Source organism: Pterocles gutturalis, unplaced genomic scaffold (assembly GCF_000699245.1).
Source record: "Pterocles gutturalis isolate BGI_N339 unplaced genomic scaffold, ASM69924v1 scaffold16881, whole genome shotgun sequence".
Lineage (NCBI taxonomy): Eukaryota > Metazoa > Chordata > Aves > Pterocliformes > Pteroclidae > Pterocles > Pterocles gutturalis.
The window spans coordinates 1707-18653 of NW_010100725.1; the positions used below are offsets into that span (position 1 = coordinate 1707).

Below are 16947 nucleotides of genomic sequence, written 5' to 3' on the forward strand. Positions count from 1 at the left end.
TCAGGAGCTAGACTGGAGGCATGCAGAGAGACCACAAAAGCAGAGAGTTCAGCCCAACTCTTCAGGAACCCGATTTAAATATCAAGTTCCCATATTAAACAACATCCCAAAATGATTTTTGTTGTCCTGGAAGATAGCTGTGGCCTCTCAGTAAGCACCGGGGGCAAGGGTACAGCACCGGGGGCGAGAGTTTCTTTTGAGGCAGGTGGCTCTCAAGGTTTGGCGTTTGGGTGGTGTGTAACTTGCTTTGCACAAACAGATTTCCAGTCCCTGGGTGTTACAGGAAGGCTGTAGCCTCTTTTGTTTTGCTCTTGGTGGACTGACCTTGTAAAACTCATCGTGTGCTGCTTTTGGTTTTCTGTTTGCTGAAGACAGGAAGGAGTCATCACGATGCCAGCCTTGCCTCTGGATGAACTCCAGCTGACGGAAAGAGATCCCAAGACAGGGAAGCTGAGAACTTTGCCAGCACTGGTGAGCTGGGTTTTCCTGAAAGCCAAACAAGACCTTTAACGAATAATTGTCATATATCTAGGCCTGGGCAAAACTAGCCCTTGCTCCAGGGTATGGTGAAATTTGGTCAGCTTCCACATTAAAGAAATTATTTTATTTGTGTTTTAGTGGGTTCAGATAGTTGAGAATTTTATTTCAGTGATAGGCAAATGAAAGCTTATTGTGTTCAACATCTACAGTAAACTGTCTTCTCCCAGAACTCTTTATTCTGTTGAGGAACAGCCCGATGAGCAATGTGAACTTCGCTGCAATAGCGGGAATGCTCTGGGAGCATCTGCAAACTCTGTGTGAAGTTCAGCGCTGAGCTATAGCTGTCCACTCGCTGCATCCCGTGATCTCTCACCCTGTGGCTTCAGCCTGGTGAAATCAGAAAATTAAATCCACAGTTGCCCTATTCTCCCAGAAAAGAGAAAATGTGGAGAGAGCCGTTAGTGCGTCGTGAGGAGGTTCACCCTGGGCATGTGCGTAGGTTGAGGCAGCGCTCGAAGCTGCTGCTCACCGCGATGCTCATTCTGGGATGGGAGTGTTTGGGCAAAGCCTGTTCGGTCACCCTTGGGAAGGGCAGTGAAGTGTTTCTTCTCTGTGTGCGGTGGTCATGTCGGTTTGACTTCACAGAAGGTTGTGCAGGAACCAGTTTGGAGGAAAAAGCGAGAGTGCAGGCCACATTTCAAAGGCATGACACGAAGCTGCTGCTGTTTGTTTGGGAGGTGTGGGAGGATTGCTCTGCAAGGATTTTGGCTAATACAATGCCGAGGAGCAACACCTACCAAATTATGAAGGTCTGAAAATATTGCTGATAAATAAGGATACAAATCTGCAGCCTTGAAAGATGAGAAAATGGGAAGTTACCAGGGAACCAAATGTCAAATTGTATTGAAGTGTGATTTTGTATTGGTTTCCTGAAATTCAGTGAGCAGTGCAGATGGTAACTGCGTGTTCCTGTTGCTTGGTCTGTAGTTTTAATACAGCGTTTTGGCTTTCCGCAGCACCCAGAAATAAAAGCAGATCGGTCTTTTGTGCTATACAGACCGCCACCTGTTGTCAGAGACCCTGCTTTAGTGGAAGAGTTCTTGGAGCGAGCAAAATTCATTGCGGATGACCTGAACTGGCTTCTGGCTTTGCCTCATGACAAATTTTGGTGCCAGGTAATAATTGTTTTGTGGACACTGAAGACAAAAGTGTGAACAATCTAGATGCCTGTAAAAGCCACAAAATCTAAGCTGTTTTCGTAAAGACTTGTATCTGCTCATTATGTTGTTTGTCAAGCGTTTTAATTTTAATTACTGCACCTTAGAGTGCAAAGAAAGTAGTATAGATTTTTCATTGTGGATTTTAAGAGTTTACTTGTATTCTATGAACCCTTTTAGCACCTTGAATGTTTCAGATTGCTTTTAAATTTACCTGGGCTGCCCACAAGCACAGCCTAGGAATGCATGACATTCCCATCTTTCCATTTCCTTGTCTTCCGTTGCGCCAGGTAATATTTGATGAGACACTTCAGAAATGTCTGGACTCCTACCTGTGCTATGCCCCTCGCAAGTTCGATGTGTCGCTGGATTGCCACCCGGAGGTGAATGATATGCAGAAACGTCTTCATCGGAGTGTCTTCCTGACTTTCCTCAGAATGTCCACTCACAAGGAGTCCAAGGTAAATATTTCTGTGCCTTCATAGAATCATGGAATGGTTTGGGTTGGAAGAGACCTTAAAAATCATCGAGTTCAAACTCCCACCTTGCAGGTGCTCCGGGCTGCGTAGCTTAGGAAAAAAGACAATTGGAGAAATTAATCGTCTTTCCTACTTGCCCGTCCAGCTGCCTTTCTCTCCTGGGCTATTTCCCTCAGTCTGTGTCTCCGTATGGAGGTGATACTTCAGCTCCGAGTCGTTATCTGAGCTATGCAATGATTCCTAGGAAGGGGATGCAGGCAATCAACTAAGTAATAGAAAGTTAGCCATGTGTGGTGCTACGATACATTGCTGCAAGAGAAAAAAGAGTGTGCTGGCCTTTGTACCCCTGCCTGGAGCAGAGGCTCCTCAGCCACCAGCAGCTGAGCATCCATCCGCTCCCCCAGTGCCACCTCCTCTGTGCTGCGCGGTGTCGCGTCATCTGTGCCAATACTTGTCTCTCCTTGAAGTTTCCCCAAGTTCTGGAGGCACAAGGAAATTGCTCTAAATTACTGTTTGTTTGGGATCATAATTGAAAGACGTGCTCAGCCCTGATGGTGTGAGCGCAGCTCCCAGCAGGAGTGGTGGGATTTCCACAAAGCCTTTGGGCAGGACGAGTGAGGCACCTCGCATTTTAGCAATTCCTCCCTTGATCTCCTCACTGGCTCACGCTGTGTTATTTATCAGTGTGTTGATTCTCTTGATAATCACAGTGGTGACATTCAGGACATTTTTTGGAAGGTTCTTGGAGCGGGAGTTGGAGGGCTGGGGTGGGAACAGGCAGAAGGAACACGGCTGGCATCACGTCAGCAAAAGTACTCGACACCTCCATGGTGTCTTTCATTCCAGGATCTGATTAAATCTCACCACTCCAATGAGGCAGACAAGCAGCTGAAACCATTTTCTAGTTGAGTAATTTGAAGAGAATGAAGTCTGTGGTCATGCAGGCAGTCCGCAGGAGTTCCAGAAGCTGAACCTGGCCGGCATAAAGCCCTGTCCCTCTGCTTCAGCAGGGACATGTGTGTGCTGCCTTTCGCTGGGGCTGAAAACGTTTGCTGTCACAGGCAAATTTGTCTTCTGAAAATACAAAATCACGTTTTGGCTTGCTTGTTTCTCGGTGTCAAAAACGTTGGAATTCTTGTCATCTAGAATTTTAGAAGAAAATAACTCCTTCCGGGTTATGAGCCGCGTGTTTTTGACACAGTGTTCTAGCGGTCCGGGTACAGAGCTGCGGTTCTGGGTTTTCTTCCTCCTTGTCACTGATGAATCGTCTGTGGTGCCTTGATTCTCTCCTCCAGGGTACAGTAGCCCAGGCTGGGATCTCAGGTGTGTTTTTTTCAGTGTCATGCTGTGCCTGGTCCCTCATGGCTGCTCCTGAGCTGAGCCGTTCTGGTGTCAGCTCAGCTCTTTGCTTGGCCGTGTCACGAGCCGGGTTTTAACTTCTAGATCGATTGCTTCATTTCACGGTGCAGCCTGGCCCTGCGAGCGCAGCGAGGCCAGCGGGGTGGATGGTGCAGGGGCAGTGACAAGCAGCAGGGAGCGTGGGGCTGGAGGGCTCTGCAGGAGCTGGTGTGAGCAGAGTCGCTGCCTTCTGTGCAATAAAATCCTTATACACCCTTGAGAGATGTTCTTACAGGTGTCGTTATAATGCTGGGGTTCCTGCAGAGTAACATATGGATAATCCTTTAAATTACCTATTTTTTTTTCTTTGTAGGATCATTTTATCACTCCCTCTGTCTTTGGAGGGCTGGAGGGCTCTGCAGGAGCTGGTGTGAGCAGAGTCGCTGCCTTCTGTGCAATAAAATCCTTATACACCCTTGAGAGATGTTCTTACAGGTGTCGTTATAATGCTGGGGTTCCTGCAGAGTAACATATGGATAATCCTTTAAATTACCTATTTTTTTTTCTTTGTAGGATCATTTTATCACTCCCTCTGTCTTTGGAGAAATTATTTACAATAACTTCCTGTTCGACATCCCCAAGATTCTGGATCTCTGTGTGCTTTTCGGGAAGGGAAATGGTCTCCTGCTCCAGAAGATGATCGGTTAGTTCAAGCCAAGGAACAACTTGGTGCATTTAGGCTTTTGCTGACTCATAGAATAGCAAGTGACCGGTGGGGTTTTATGTCGGTGTTAACGCTCTGAAAATGAATTGCGCAGGAGCAACTAGAATCTATAATTTCTAGATCAATTTCTACATCAGATTACTTTTTTCTTTTTTTTTTTTCTTGTGAACTTCACTTATGTCAAGGAAAGCATTGTGTCCTGCTGCGTAGCTGTCCTGAGCTGGGCTTGTGGCGTTAGGCGTGAACCAAGGCTCAGTTCTGCCTCAGCACTTGTTTCCCATGGCAATTGAAAGTGTCCTCAGCCCCTGTAAGAGGACCACGAGGGCTCTGTAAACTCCTGGTAGAGGTGGGAAGGGGCAGAGGACAATTCCTGGGCAGGGAGGGAGGAGGGTTAGCAGGTGGGGCACAGCCCAGCTGCTCATGAGTGCTTTTGTTCCCAGAGTCGGGAGCCAAGTGAAACGTGAAGTCATCACTGGTCTGTGAAGTGGGAGAAGTTGAAATTTCAACACAGATACTGATTTATATAGTGCCTTCAAACCACAAAGCACTTCAGAGCACTGCTCAAGCTGTGCTTGTCCCCAGATTTCTGTATCTGTACAGTCTCAGTGGCAAGTGCATGTTAAGTAACATCTCAGCCTTGGACTCTAGAACCTGTGTAATGCAGACAGGGCGTGTTGGTTTAGCTTCTGGATTTATCCTGCGCTCTTTTCACCTGTGATCTTTAACATCCACCTGAGCACAGCTGGAAGAGTACCTAACCTTGGATTAAGTGAGCTCTTCTTCCGAAATTCCAGCCCACTTGGTCTGAGGTTCATGTAATTAAACTTTTTCTTTCTTTGGTAGTTATTTTTGTCTCATTTCCACGTTTACTAACACGAGAAGCATTAAAGATCATGTGATGCAGCCAAAACCAGAAAAGCTCAGATAAACCTCTGCATTTTTGAATCCCTTTATCCTTTTTCAGTAACTTCCACTTGAAATTCACCTGTCAAGCCTCAGAGGTGGGAAGAAGGCATGACAAGATAGATAGTTCTTTTGCAGATGTAAAGCTTAGATTGTCTGGGTCTTAAAATATTCCAAAGAAGACCTAAGTGTATTTGAATTATACGTATTTCAAGGTGCAACGCACTCTGCTGCACGCAGGTGACCAGTGATTTGCTCACCTGATCATCTGCATTCTGTTCTGACAGTAATGGCATGAGCAGCTCTGGTGTGTAGTTCATAACTTGATAAACTTTAGGTTCTTCTCAGGATATAAATTTTTCTGAAACCTGTCTCGTAACTCTTACCGTGCTCTGTCCTTGCTGGAGAACTCTGTTAATTTCCATAGTCTGAACAGTGATTCAGGGGAAATTCGGCAGCCTCTGTGCTCACTTGGTGAGGATTTAGGGTCCGTCGTTACTCAGAGGAGTATTTTGTAAAGATAATGAAGTCCTAGTAATATAATAGCAGGTATTACTAAAGCCTCATTGCTTTTAAGAAACATTCTGCAGAACATTTTCCAGTGGATGCTGAACTGGTATCAGTGATTAAAAGTCAGCTCCAGTTGTCAAATAGAGGAACTGGGATGTTCAGCGATGATGTTTGCACTGTTCATTGAGTCAGCCCCTGGGGTGTGAATCGCTGCCATCTCGTTTGCTCTGCTCCTACGGCCCTGTTCTCAGTGCTGGTTCTCCAGCTGCTCTGAGGAGTTGATGGACCAGCTTCGTGGAGCAGCTCCTGTGCTGAGTGGGAAGGGAGCTGTGCCCACGTCCTGAGTGGTTATCAGCTATGTCTGGAGGGGCTGGGGGAGTCGGTGAGAATACATCTTCTGGTGCAAATTTGCTGGTTGGCATGAATTTCTGAACTAACGGGAAATGGTTTCCTTCTCTCTCTCTTCTCAGAAAACATCTTCACTCAGCAGCCAAGTTACTTCAGTGACCTGGACGAGACTCTGCCCACTGTCCTGCAGGTACTGCCCTCCTGCTTGGCCCAGGAAACGTGGCATCGTTCAGAGAGCGGAAGGGAGCAAAAGTGGTCACAGGCAGGCAGAATGTGTTTGCTAGTGCTTACTTTCTCTGGTTTATGCTAATGTGTGTCAGGGAGGCTTTGAACCTTTATCTAAAACTCTTATTTGATGACTATCTCCTATTACCTTCCTCCAGCTTCTGGCTTCTGCAGTTAATATCGAGGAATTTTCATTATCTTTGTATTCCCCTCCTCCCCGAGCAGGGGAAGCATTAAAACAACAAAATACAGAGAGTGTGAGGGGTAGCTGAGACTTGACAGAGTAGAATGGGTTAGTGCTAACGCTGCAGGCTCTCAGGAGTTAATGAAAATCTGTTGGAAGGGATGTATTGTTGCCGTACAAAAGGTATTTGGCACCTCTCCATGTTTAAGCTTTAATTTTTATAAGCAGCTTGTATATTCCCCAGACTCGGTAAGCAGGATTCACGTTTAACCTGAGGGGGAAATCAAGGTGCCTTGACATCTTTGTACCCTGCAAATGGCACGTTTATGTCCTCAGAAAGCTCACCTGTGCACAAAAATTAACAAACCCAAGATGCTGTTTACCCCAAAACACCCATAATGTGGTGACTTTTTGAAAGCCCACATTTTTCTTTCTTTCTGCGTGTTAAGAAACAGTTAGAGGTAAATCTTGGAGGTGATGACGCATTTAAAAAATATTCTAGGATGCAAGACGAAAGCTCCAAATTAATTACAGGGGAGGACAGCAGAGATTCAATTTGCTTTTCGTGCTGTACCACATCGGGGCAGTTTCTCTGCAGAACACAGGTTTCCTTACTGCGTGTTCTGGTAAAAACTGCAGTGATACCCGTGTGTCTCAAGTGTGTGGTCTAACTGCTCGAAGCTGTGTCATTGCTGATCCAGAAAGCTATTTCTGTGCTCCCAGTCACTGGAAGGAGTTGGTACCTGTGCAGCTTTACTGTAGAATGATAATATTAACCCTGAGTGTGCAGCTTTGGTACCTTCAGCCGCCCGTCCACACACCTCCGGGAGGAGGGTTTGACAAATCTTTGGGTGTGAATGCAGAGGAGTTGCTTTTAAGCTGGTCCCACACCAGAGTTTGGTAGCAATCGGGAACCTAATTCTATGGGCTTCTCCCCAGATTCTTTATTTATAAACAAGAGCCACAGAATCTGTCCTGGGGAGAGGGCAGGGAGGCTTTGGGACTGGCCTGTAGGCAGGAGGTGGTGGCAACTTCCCAGTTGTCCCACTGCTCCCTTGCAAACAGGGATGCGGGGTGGCCTCCCAGTGCTGGCCCTGCTGTCTGATTTTCTCGCGTAGCTCAGGGTTCGGACCCTGTCTCGGCACCACCACCATGTGCAGCTGCGCTTCAGTCGCACCCAAGTCGCGGAGTTCCAGAAGTGCCGCAGGGAAGCAGTCACGTATCGCGTATTAAGCACGTCCCACTGCTCTCCCCTCTCTGTTTTAACACCGTTCTGTTCTCTTGCTCTAGGTGTTCAGCAATATTTTGCAGAAGTGTGGCTTGCAGTGCGAAGGAGCCTCTGCCGAGCCCCAGAAATTGGAGGAAAGTGACCGCGGGGAACATGCCCCTCGAGGTAGAGCTGCTGCTTCGTGCGCTCCGCTGTTTGTAGCCCCGCAGACCGACCAGCCCATGAGCAGTGAGACCGCAGAGGGCCACTCTGTTCCCAAATCCGGCAGCACGTGGCTCCGTGCCATTGTTCCACTCTTTGTCGTATGACTCGATGACACAGCCTTTCCGCCCTGAGCTGGTGGCTTTGCCTGTGCACATTTCAGCTGTACCCATTGTGGGTTCTTTTTCAACCTGGTGCCTTTTTTGCTTAACCAGCTGGTAAAGAACAAAACAGAGTATCTGATGGAAGTCCCATGTAACCCTGACAGTGGTCACAGTTGATCTTTTCTGCAGAAATGTTTAACAACAGCGTAGTTTACTGAGTGAAGAGGGGTTTTGTGCTAGGTGCTGTACAAGGCAGGCCCCATCTCGCTGAGCATGGTCTTCTGCAAAATCTTAGCCATACAGTCTGTATGGGGGGGATGTTAGAGCCGCCCTGGAATGCATCTTGCACTGGAGTGGACCACTGAAATCACCCCTTGAATTCCTGGATTACTGCTGTACAGCGCTTCCAGACAGATGGGGAAGAGCACTGGATGCAGAGGACATACGCAAAGCCACTGTCCAAACCAGGATCTGATGAGGATTCTTATAATTTCCCAAAATCTTTCATGAGAGTGAGCAGTTGGGATTGTTTTAAAGCTGTTTCTTGATAGAAGTTTTAGTAGAGACGTCATCTCTGCCTCTAGACCCAGTGACATGTTTACGATCGATAGCAGACTGTGCAGCCAGGAAAAAGGCATGGTCTGAACATGGTGTGTCCCTGTTAATGAGTTGTAGTGTGTTCCTAGGAAAACTTTCCTTGCTTTTCTCTCGGTAATTGCTCTTTCTCTCTCAGGAGCTGAAGGATATCGTGCTGTACTTATGTGACACTTCCACAACGCTCTGGGCATTTCTCGATGTCTTCCCACTGGCTTGCCAGACCTTCCAAAAACATGAGTTTTGCTACAGGTATGTTTTGGACTGCAATCAGAGCCTGTCTTGGCAAAGTAAAAATACTGGATGTGCTGCTGTGTCCTGTCCCAGTGGCTTCACCATTAAGAGAGCAGACAGATCTGATGTGACTAGGGACTGCTGGGTTCACCCTGACACTCCCAGTGAAGGAATTATTATATGGATGTCTAGAGTTCATCTGTTGTCCACGAGTGATCCCAGAGCCAAGCAACCATGACAATTTCAAAACCCAGCTAAACAGTACCCGGTGTGCTTTGGAAGGGGTGGAGAGGGACGAGATGAGAAGAGCTGTGGACAAAAAGCGCTTCCTGCCATAGGACCTGAAGCAAAGGAAGTATTTTGAAGTGACAGTCCCTCATGCTCTGAAAATAAGCATTTTTGTTTGTTATGTCTAAGTTTTATGCTGGAGAATATTCTTGAGGTTTGGCAGAAGCTGCGTGCCTGGGAGAGGGTGACCAGCGCTGTCCCAGCTGGGCTGACAGCTCTGTCCAGCTCCGGATCACGGTGGCGATGAGTCGGGATGGGCTCCAGGCCCGGCAGCAGAGCGTGTTCCAGAGAGGCTGCATGTCCTGGAGGGACACTGACCAGCTTCCTCCAGGTGGTTTAAGCCCCCAGATCATCTTGCAGAGTCTTGCCATCACAGCCTGTGCTTAGGACCATCTGAAGTGTTAACTGATTGTCCTTGTTTCCCGTGTTCTGTTTGCTTGTTAGCGTGAATTAACGCACATTTGTCTTTTGCTTTCGTTTCCAATCGCGCTGCAGAGCTCTGAAGCCTTACAGCTGCCAGTGGTTTGTGGACCACGGGCTGAGCAGCGCTGCTGGAGGGTGTGCAGGCTGCTGTCCTCTCTGGACGCTGTCATCAAGCTGGTTATTGAGAGGAGAGCAGACTGGTGGGCTGCTGGTGGGATTGGCAAGCAGCGCTGCTGACGTGCTTGGTCACTCGGAGGAGGAAAACCTTTTGCTTTTAATTCTGCTGTTGATGTCAGAGATGTGCTAAAACAGTCCTGATCTCTGTGTAAGGGGACAACAGCAATATTTTCATGACTTCTCAATATGGGCCAATGGCTGGGTCTGTGGAGCGTGGGGAGGGAAAGCTGATTTATGTGTCGGCTCTTTGGAACCACCACGAGTTTGAATCAATCTGCTGGCAACTGCTCATTTCTCTCCCTGCCTAAAAGTATCAACCAGCTTCTGCCACGTTTGCCTCAAGGATACTCGTTTAGCATGTTTGGCTCTTAACGAGAGACACGGACACCGTGTTCCTGAGGGAGCCTCTGCTGATCAGGTCAGCGGGCTTGGCTCTGGTGCAGGGTGCTGGAAACTGGGATTTGGAACGTCAGGCTGCTGGGGAGGCAGAACTGGCTGTGCTGCTGGGAGGGCGTTTCTTGGTGCTCAGTCCCTGAAGGAAAGGGTTTGAGTGGGCTGCCTGGCAAGGAAAATGGGAAACTGGACCAGACTGTTTCCTCTCTGCCCCATCCTCTTGAAACATACCCTTGGCTTTTTGTACCTTGGATACCTTCCTCTGAATGCCTGCCTGGAGCAGCGCTGCACAGCGAGACCAGTAGGGCTTTACTGGAGATCGGATCCTGTTTCACATCCAGTTTTGAGCATACAGCAAGATGAGGCCATAAGGATATTGGAGTGGGAGGGGTGTTTGGGGATGGACTCGAGCGTATCAGGTCTTTGCAGGCTGGAAATTTGGTTTTGGGATGTTTGGTTGGGCAGGTTGTTTTTCTGTTCAGTAGCGTGATGCTTTTCAAATGCATTTCTCTGCTTACGTCCTGATGGATTCCTCAGAGCGCTGCTCTTTATCTGTGGCGCCTTTGCTCGCTTGTGTTTCAGGGAACAGATAACAAAATGGGGTAATGCTAATGAGTGCTGCTAGTGAGCAGAATTTAATGAAATTAACCTTTTTTTTTTTTTTTTTGTCTTTTAGCAAATGATTTTTGAAACCTCAGTTGACAGTTACTGTTTTGTTGCTGCTTTCTACAGATTAGCTTCGTTTTATGAATTGGCAATTCCTGAGCTGGAATCTGCAATTAAGAAGAGGCGTTATGAGAACAACAGGTGACGATGTCTGCAAAGACGATGTCTGCAAAGGCTTGCATTTGCTATTCCACAAAAGTCTCCCAGGGCTTAGTTAAAAATTCACTTCACGCTGCTTTGCCCACCTCTGCGGAGTCTTTCTGGTTTTTTTTATGCTGCTTCAAAGAACACCGAAGAGATGACTTTTCTAATTCCAAATTTTCCTGGGCAGTGGGGTGACTAATAATTTCCCTCACTGCTGTCTAAGAAGCAACTTGATGGGAGATGCGTTCAAATGGTAACAAAGTGAGAAAACATGAATGATATGTCTCTGTATAGATTTTTCTCATTTTGAGGCACAGACTGTGCTGGTACAGTTGAGATATGTGTCTAGCTGTCAGGACTGTTGGTGATTGAGACCAGCTTTGTTCAGAACATGGATTTTTCCTTAATGAGTGTGAAATGGCTCTAGTCTCTGGTCGTTGCAGCAAAGAAATGATTCTGCTAAGGAAATTCCTCTTTGGGAGGGACAACTCTGGAGTAAAGGTGTGTTAAAGATTCAGATTTCTTGTGCTAACACCAACAGTGTGTTCTTTTCCTCTCTTTGAAGTGTTTTTGCTGATTTGTGGAGGAGAATTTCCCATTCCAGGAAGAAGATGATAGAAGCTTTTCACATCCTAATAAACCAAGTCTGTCTGCAGCCCATCTTGGAAAGCAGGTATTGGCGCTCAGGCTCTGTGCTACCAGCCAGTTCTTTGGTTGCCATGAAGATTATTTCCTTGTTTTCAGATTTACTAGAGAAAATAAACAGATCCTGCTATTTGTGTTGGGGTGGCAGCCAAAGTCTTTGGCTAAGATCAGAATTCTGTTGTCCTGCATGGCAGGAATGTCCCCAAGATGATCCAGAGTGGGTGGTGAGCTATGTGTTGACCCCGCTGAAGTGGGATGAGGCTGTGGTCCTAAGCTTTCTAACCTCAGTTTGTGGCTAAGTTGCAAATTCTGATGCTGTGTGTAGACACCTTGCCTGAGACACTGAAGCAAAGGCGATGCAGCGCTATAGATCACTGAAGATAGTCGCTTTAAATCTAAATACTGGTGCCTTCACCTAGTTTTACCCGCTCTCCTATTGTGAAAATTGTTAACTGATAGCTCTGTGAGTCATCTGGAAATGAAGGCAAGTATAACTCTCCTTATTTTAAAATAGAGAAATGAAGTGAAATGACCCCAAATCATGCTGCGGGTTGGGGACAGCACCAGGAGCCTGGATCCTGGTTGGAAGGCCAGCGCTGTCTGGGCTGGTCTCTTTGCCTGCACTCGTTATGGGATTTGTAGATTGCTGGTCTCTGTGGCTCCTGTTCTGCTGGAATATGTTCCCTGGTTTGATATCAGGAGAGCTGTCCAAGAAGATGAGGAGGCTCTGGTGGTGGAATTGCTTATGAGAGCCTCTGATTTGACCTGGACTAACTCACCCAATCTGTCTGTGCTAGAAGTCCAGTCCTTAAAGGAGCAATAGTGCCTCACCTTACGCTTGCTTACCGCAGTATTGCCTTTCAGTACCCACCGGAATATCGAAAATAAAGGAACCAGAGTGTCCTGTGTTCCGATTCCACAGCATTAAGGACCATATATGCTTCAGAGGTGGTGAAGGACAGCCCCAGATACTCAGTGCTAATTTAACAAGAGCTGAGACTGCTGTGAAAACCCTGTCGGGCTTCTAGAGAAATACCTTTTCCTAACAGCCATCCACTGCAGGGCACATTCTGTCTTGCTGTGAGGCTCGGTGTGCCAGCAGCAACGGGAGGTTTGGGCGTTCTAACAGAAAGGGTGCAGCAGGAGTTGGCTTGGCATGTGTTCTTACGTGTGTGTGAGCGCATATTTTCTGGGAGGTTCACTGGTCTAATCCCAAGATGTATAATAAGAGTGCAATTACAAAGGTGCTACACACCCTTTTCTGCTCGTTGCAGTCTGAGGCACCAAACTGTGGCGTGGACAGTCTGTCAGGAGTCCTGTGATTCTGACTGGGGTGCAGCTTTACATCTAGCTGGCTGAAGTGTTTGCTGAAGCCATCAAAGAAACTTCTTTCCGTTGGAGCCTTTGCTCCTCTGAGAGCCAAAAAGTGGGCTGAAATCTGTTTTCAAACAGGATTTTCCCTTGATGTATGAGCATGGCTAGCTTGGCTAGCGGGGCGGAATGTGGGGACGGTGCGATGCGGTAGGCTGACCGCTGAGTTTTTCATTCTCTCGTGCCATTGTTTTCTGCAGCTGTGAGAACATTCAGCCTTTTATTGAGGAATTTCTACAGATCTTCACTTCGGTGCTTCAGGAAAGGAGGTGAGTCTGGCTGAGAGAGGCCCGAGGGGAGGGTCAGCTCGCTGTCCTCGTCCATTCTTTACGACAGAATTACGCGAGACGTTATTATGAGGCATTACGGTGCGTTTGGGAGTTAGAAATCATTCAGGCTAGTTGGGAGAACTGCTGTGAGAGGGTTTCAGACTGCGGTACAGACTTTATTGGAAAGGTGGGGAGGATGTTGCGTGACGCTGGAGAATGTTATTCTTCACTCTCTTTAATCCAGGCTTTCAAAGCAGAGGATAGCAATTTAGCCGTTAGCCACCTTGACAAGTTGGGCTGTTATTACTAATCTGGGCTTTCTGACCAGGGTGGCCAGACCTGAAAGGTGTTACATGCTGATGCTGAGGACGCAAAGTGAATAAGTGTCAGAACTGGGAATTGGATCATGTCCTCCTGACAACACAGTCATTCTGATCATGTTCGAGTCATAAATCAGATTTTCTCTGTAATGCGGCGCTGGGTTACGGGGCTGAACGTCATGAGGAGCATTGCAGCTGGCTCCGATGCCTTGGGGGAAGTGTTGCTGCAGTATAACAAGGGCAAAAATCAGACAGGACAACCCATGCTGGAATTCAGCGTTGGGAGAGAGGTTGTACGTGTTCCTGCCTGAGCAGCGAGGAAGTCAGCGTGGCACGGCAGGGATGGCAGTGTGTGACAGGTCTGCTGGTCGTTTATTCTTGAGTTCAACTATTAAACTTCTGCGTTTTCAGATTTCTCCGTGACTACGATGAGCTGTTTCCTGTGGAGGATGATGTCAGTCTGCTTCAGCAAGCGTCCTCCACGCTGTATCCTTTGCTGACGCCTCAGGGTTTTGCAGACCCGGCTGCTCTTGGGTTCCTCTATGGTGGTGGCATTTCCAGCGGTGCTGCCTCTGGTCAAGCTGCATGGCTGGCAGCGAGTGATGGAAAGTTTTCCCTTAGAAGAAGGAAAGAGAGAATGTTAATGGAGGCACGGGCTTGGGAATCACTGAAAATTGCATAATTGCTTCAAGGTGAGGTCTGAATATGTGCGTCTAGAAATGTCCTTAATGCCATCCTCTTAGCGATGAGACCAGGACAGCCTATATCCTGCAGGCAGTGGAAAGCGCATGGGAAGGGGCAGAGAGGAGAAAAGCCCAAGCCGTTAAAGATCCCACACCAGCAGCAGCCTCTAACGGGGCATCAGCGATAGGGGAGAGCACTGCTGAGGACGTGGAAGAGCTCGGGGCTGCGTGTGCGTCGGAGGATGAGGTGAGAAGAGCTCGTGGGCAGGGCTGGGTTCTGCTCATTCTGACCTTGCTTCATTTGTGAAGAGTTTTTTTGCTCAGTTTTGGGGATTACATGAGATTTAGTCTCATTTCTTACCTTTGCTAGATATCAGCGCAGCCCCATGTGCCTTGTGAGAAATGAAGCTACACCTGAACCCTGCCTTTATCTGTGGGCAAATTGCTTCTGACTCCCCTGGGCCTGGGTTTCCCATTGCTGTGGTTTATCCCAGTCCTGGGCTTCACCACTGTGGTTCATGTGCATGTTTGTTAAAAGCACATTTCACATGTTATTTGAGGAAGGGATTCTCCAGAGTATCCCTGCTGACTCGGGGACAGACAAAAGCAGTTGTGTGCCCAAGTCAGGGGCGCAGACCTTGTGTAATATAAACACCTTCACTGATTTCTCTTCGTTTGACTTCATTATTGGACTTCTTTGTGTCCAAATTCTGATAACCCAGACTGCTCCTTTCCCCTTTTTCAATGTGCACCCCTGCCACCCCTCAGCTGCTGTCTCTTCCCAGTAATGCCCCAGTTCTCTCTGGTCCGTGCAGTGTGCTGGGGCAGCCGCTGCGCCCATTGCCAGGGTGTCCGGGGTGGAGCTGGACTCGCTCATCTCCCAAGTGAAAGACCTGCTGCCAGACCTCGGCGAGGGCTTCATCCTGGCTTGCCTGGAAGAGTATGGCTACGACGCAGAGCAAGTGATCAACAACATTCTGGAAGATAAGCTGGTGCCGTGCTTGGATAAGCTGGACCGAGCGATGCAAAGGTGTGGGATGGCTTCTGGCACAGCTTTGATGCCTTTTGTGGTTTTTCATTTGTGGGTTATCACTTAACATAATTTTTATTGAAGGTTAGACGTTTGTAGAGCTTGAAGAAGTTGCATGTGCATTTTCTTGGGGTGGATAGGTGCAGTGAGAGCTTCTCTTTGTCCTCTGCCACTAGCTGTCTGTCCTCTTTGTGTCCCTGCGGAGGACTGGAACATTCACTGTTCAGTTTCAGCAGAGCAGATGCTGGGTTGTGTTTTGTGATGGGGGGACAAAAATACTTGTACATTAATAAGAACCATTAAAATTCCCCCATGGGGACACTGGCCTGGGCTGGGCACGTGTTGCCTTCAAAAGTTATTTTGCTGCCGAGGACAGGGCCAGAGGTGTTCAAATCCCAGCTGTCCTGCAGGAAAGGGCATCTTCAAAGGAACTAATTCCGCTGAAATTCAGCCTGCAGGGTCAGGTACGCTATTTGAAAGGCTACCGGTTTGCAATTGAAGTTAAACCAGAGAGAGATTGGAAATGGTAGTTCAGATCCGTTTTCATCTGCCCTTTGCCAAACTTGACGGGCTTTTGCTTCTCGGGGTTGTACGCGGGGTGTAGGGTTTAGAGCTGGCAGCGGAATGGAGTTGTTTTCGTTTGTCTGCAGCTGCTCGCACGTGTTTGTGCTGCACCAGCAGTTTCTGACCGACTGTCAGGATGCGAATGTGCTGTTTGCTCACATTTCATGGAGGAACGGGCAGACTGTCTCACTGTTGCGTTAAAAAAGGAAAGCATCTTTATCAGAAAAAGGATGTAAAAAAATCTCAGCGTTGCAACAATCTTCGTGCCTTCAGAGTCAGGTCTGCTGACTGGCACAAGCGGTGTGGGCTGGGCTTTTGGAAGGGTGGGGGGGTTTTTTCTGCAAAGGCAGCAGTTACAGAAGATAGGGTTGGATTTTTTCTGCCTTTTGCATCTTGAAACAAAACTGTCGGTTCAATAGCAAATGGAGAATTTTGATCACTGCTGATTTTGGAAGCGAGCACAGCAGCGTGTTCAGATGCCCAGCTGAGCTAACAGCACCAACAAAATGAATGTACAAATAATGGTCTTTTGACTTATAAGTTGAACAAACGTAAACCTGGAACCCTGAGAAAGAATTAAGAAGGAACCACAGGGAGATAAATATCCTGAAATCAACAGAGGCAAATTATTGGAATTTTTTCCAGCATGTAATTCATCATGCTTAGTGTTTGCCTTTACTGAGTCCCTGTTTTGAGACCAGGCAGTCTGTTGAATATTCCACACTCCCGTACAGTTTTACTGATTCTTAAATGAACAGAAGAATTTTCTTTTTTGCTTTGTAAGTTGCTTTCATTTCCCAACAAAGATAAGCTTCAAAACCTGTGCCCTTTATCTTAGACCAATGCCATGTACTGGTTGTGCACGTAACTAAGTGCAGCTGTGAAATGACGGAATAAATGTGTGACTCAGCCAGCACCACAAAGAGGATCTTGGCATGCTGTGGGTGACTTTGAGAAAGAATAAACCAAGGTCTTAGGAAGGGGAGGGCTTGGTCTTCCTCAGTTCACCTTTGGTTTTTTCTCCTTTTTTTTTTTTTTTTTTTTTTTTTAACAGGCAGCTGAAGCCAGACCCTACTCCTCTAGTGACTTCTCGCTATAATGTTTTCCAGAATGATGAGTTTGATGTTTTCAGTAGGGATTCAGTGGATGTTTCTCGGATACAAAAAGGCAAGCGGTGAGTATCGTGTGCCCTTAATTAACCCGGC

General features: G+C 47.4%; 1 protein-coding gene across 1 annotated transcript in view; it reads left to right on the forward strand.

Annotated features, from left to right (window-relative positions):
• Window positions 1-390: 390 nt before the first annotated feature.
• The window catches only part of ASCC2 (activating signal cointegrator 1 complex subunit 2), a 24226-nt gene continuing 7669 nt past the window's right edge, over window positions 391-16947 (forward strand). Inside the window, 15 exon segments of the mRNA XM_010080962.1 lie at window positions 391-471; window positions 1497-1655; window positions 1988-2158; window positions 4088-4217; window positions 6122-6189; window positions 7699-7772; window positions 7774-7801; window positions 8675-8787; window positions 10783-10857; window positions 11426-11533; window positions 13077-13145; window positions 13877-13951; window positions 14209-14395; window positions 14964-15178; window positions 16797-16916. Of these exon segments, the coding sequence (XP_010079264.1) occupies window positions 391-471; window positions 1497-1655; window positions 1988-2158; window positions 4088-4217; window positions 6122-6189; window positions 7699-7772; window positions 7774-7801; window positions 8675-8787; window positions 10783-10857; window positions 11426-11533; window positions 13077-13145; window positions 13877-13951; window positions 14209-14395; window positions 14964-15178; window positions 16797-16916 (1673 nt within the window).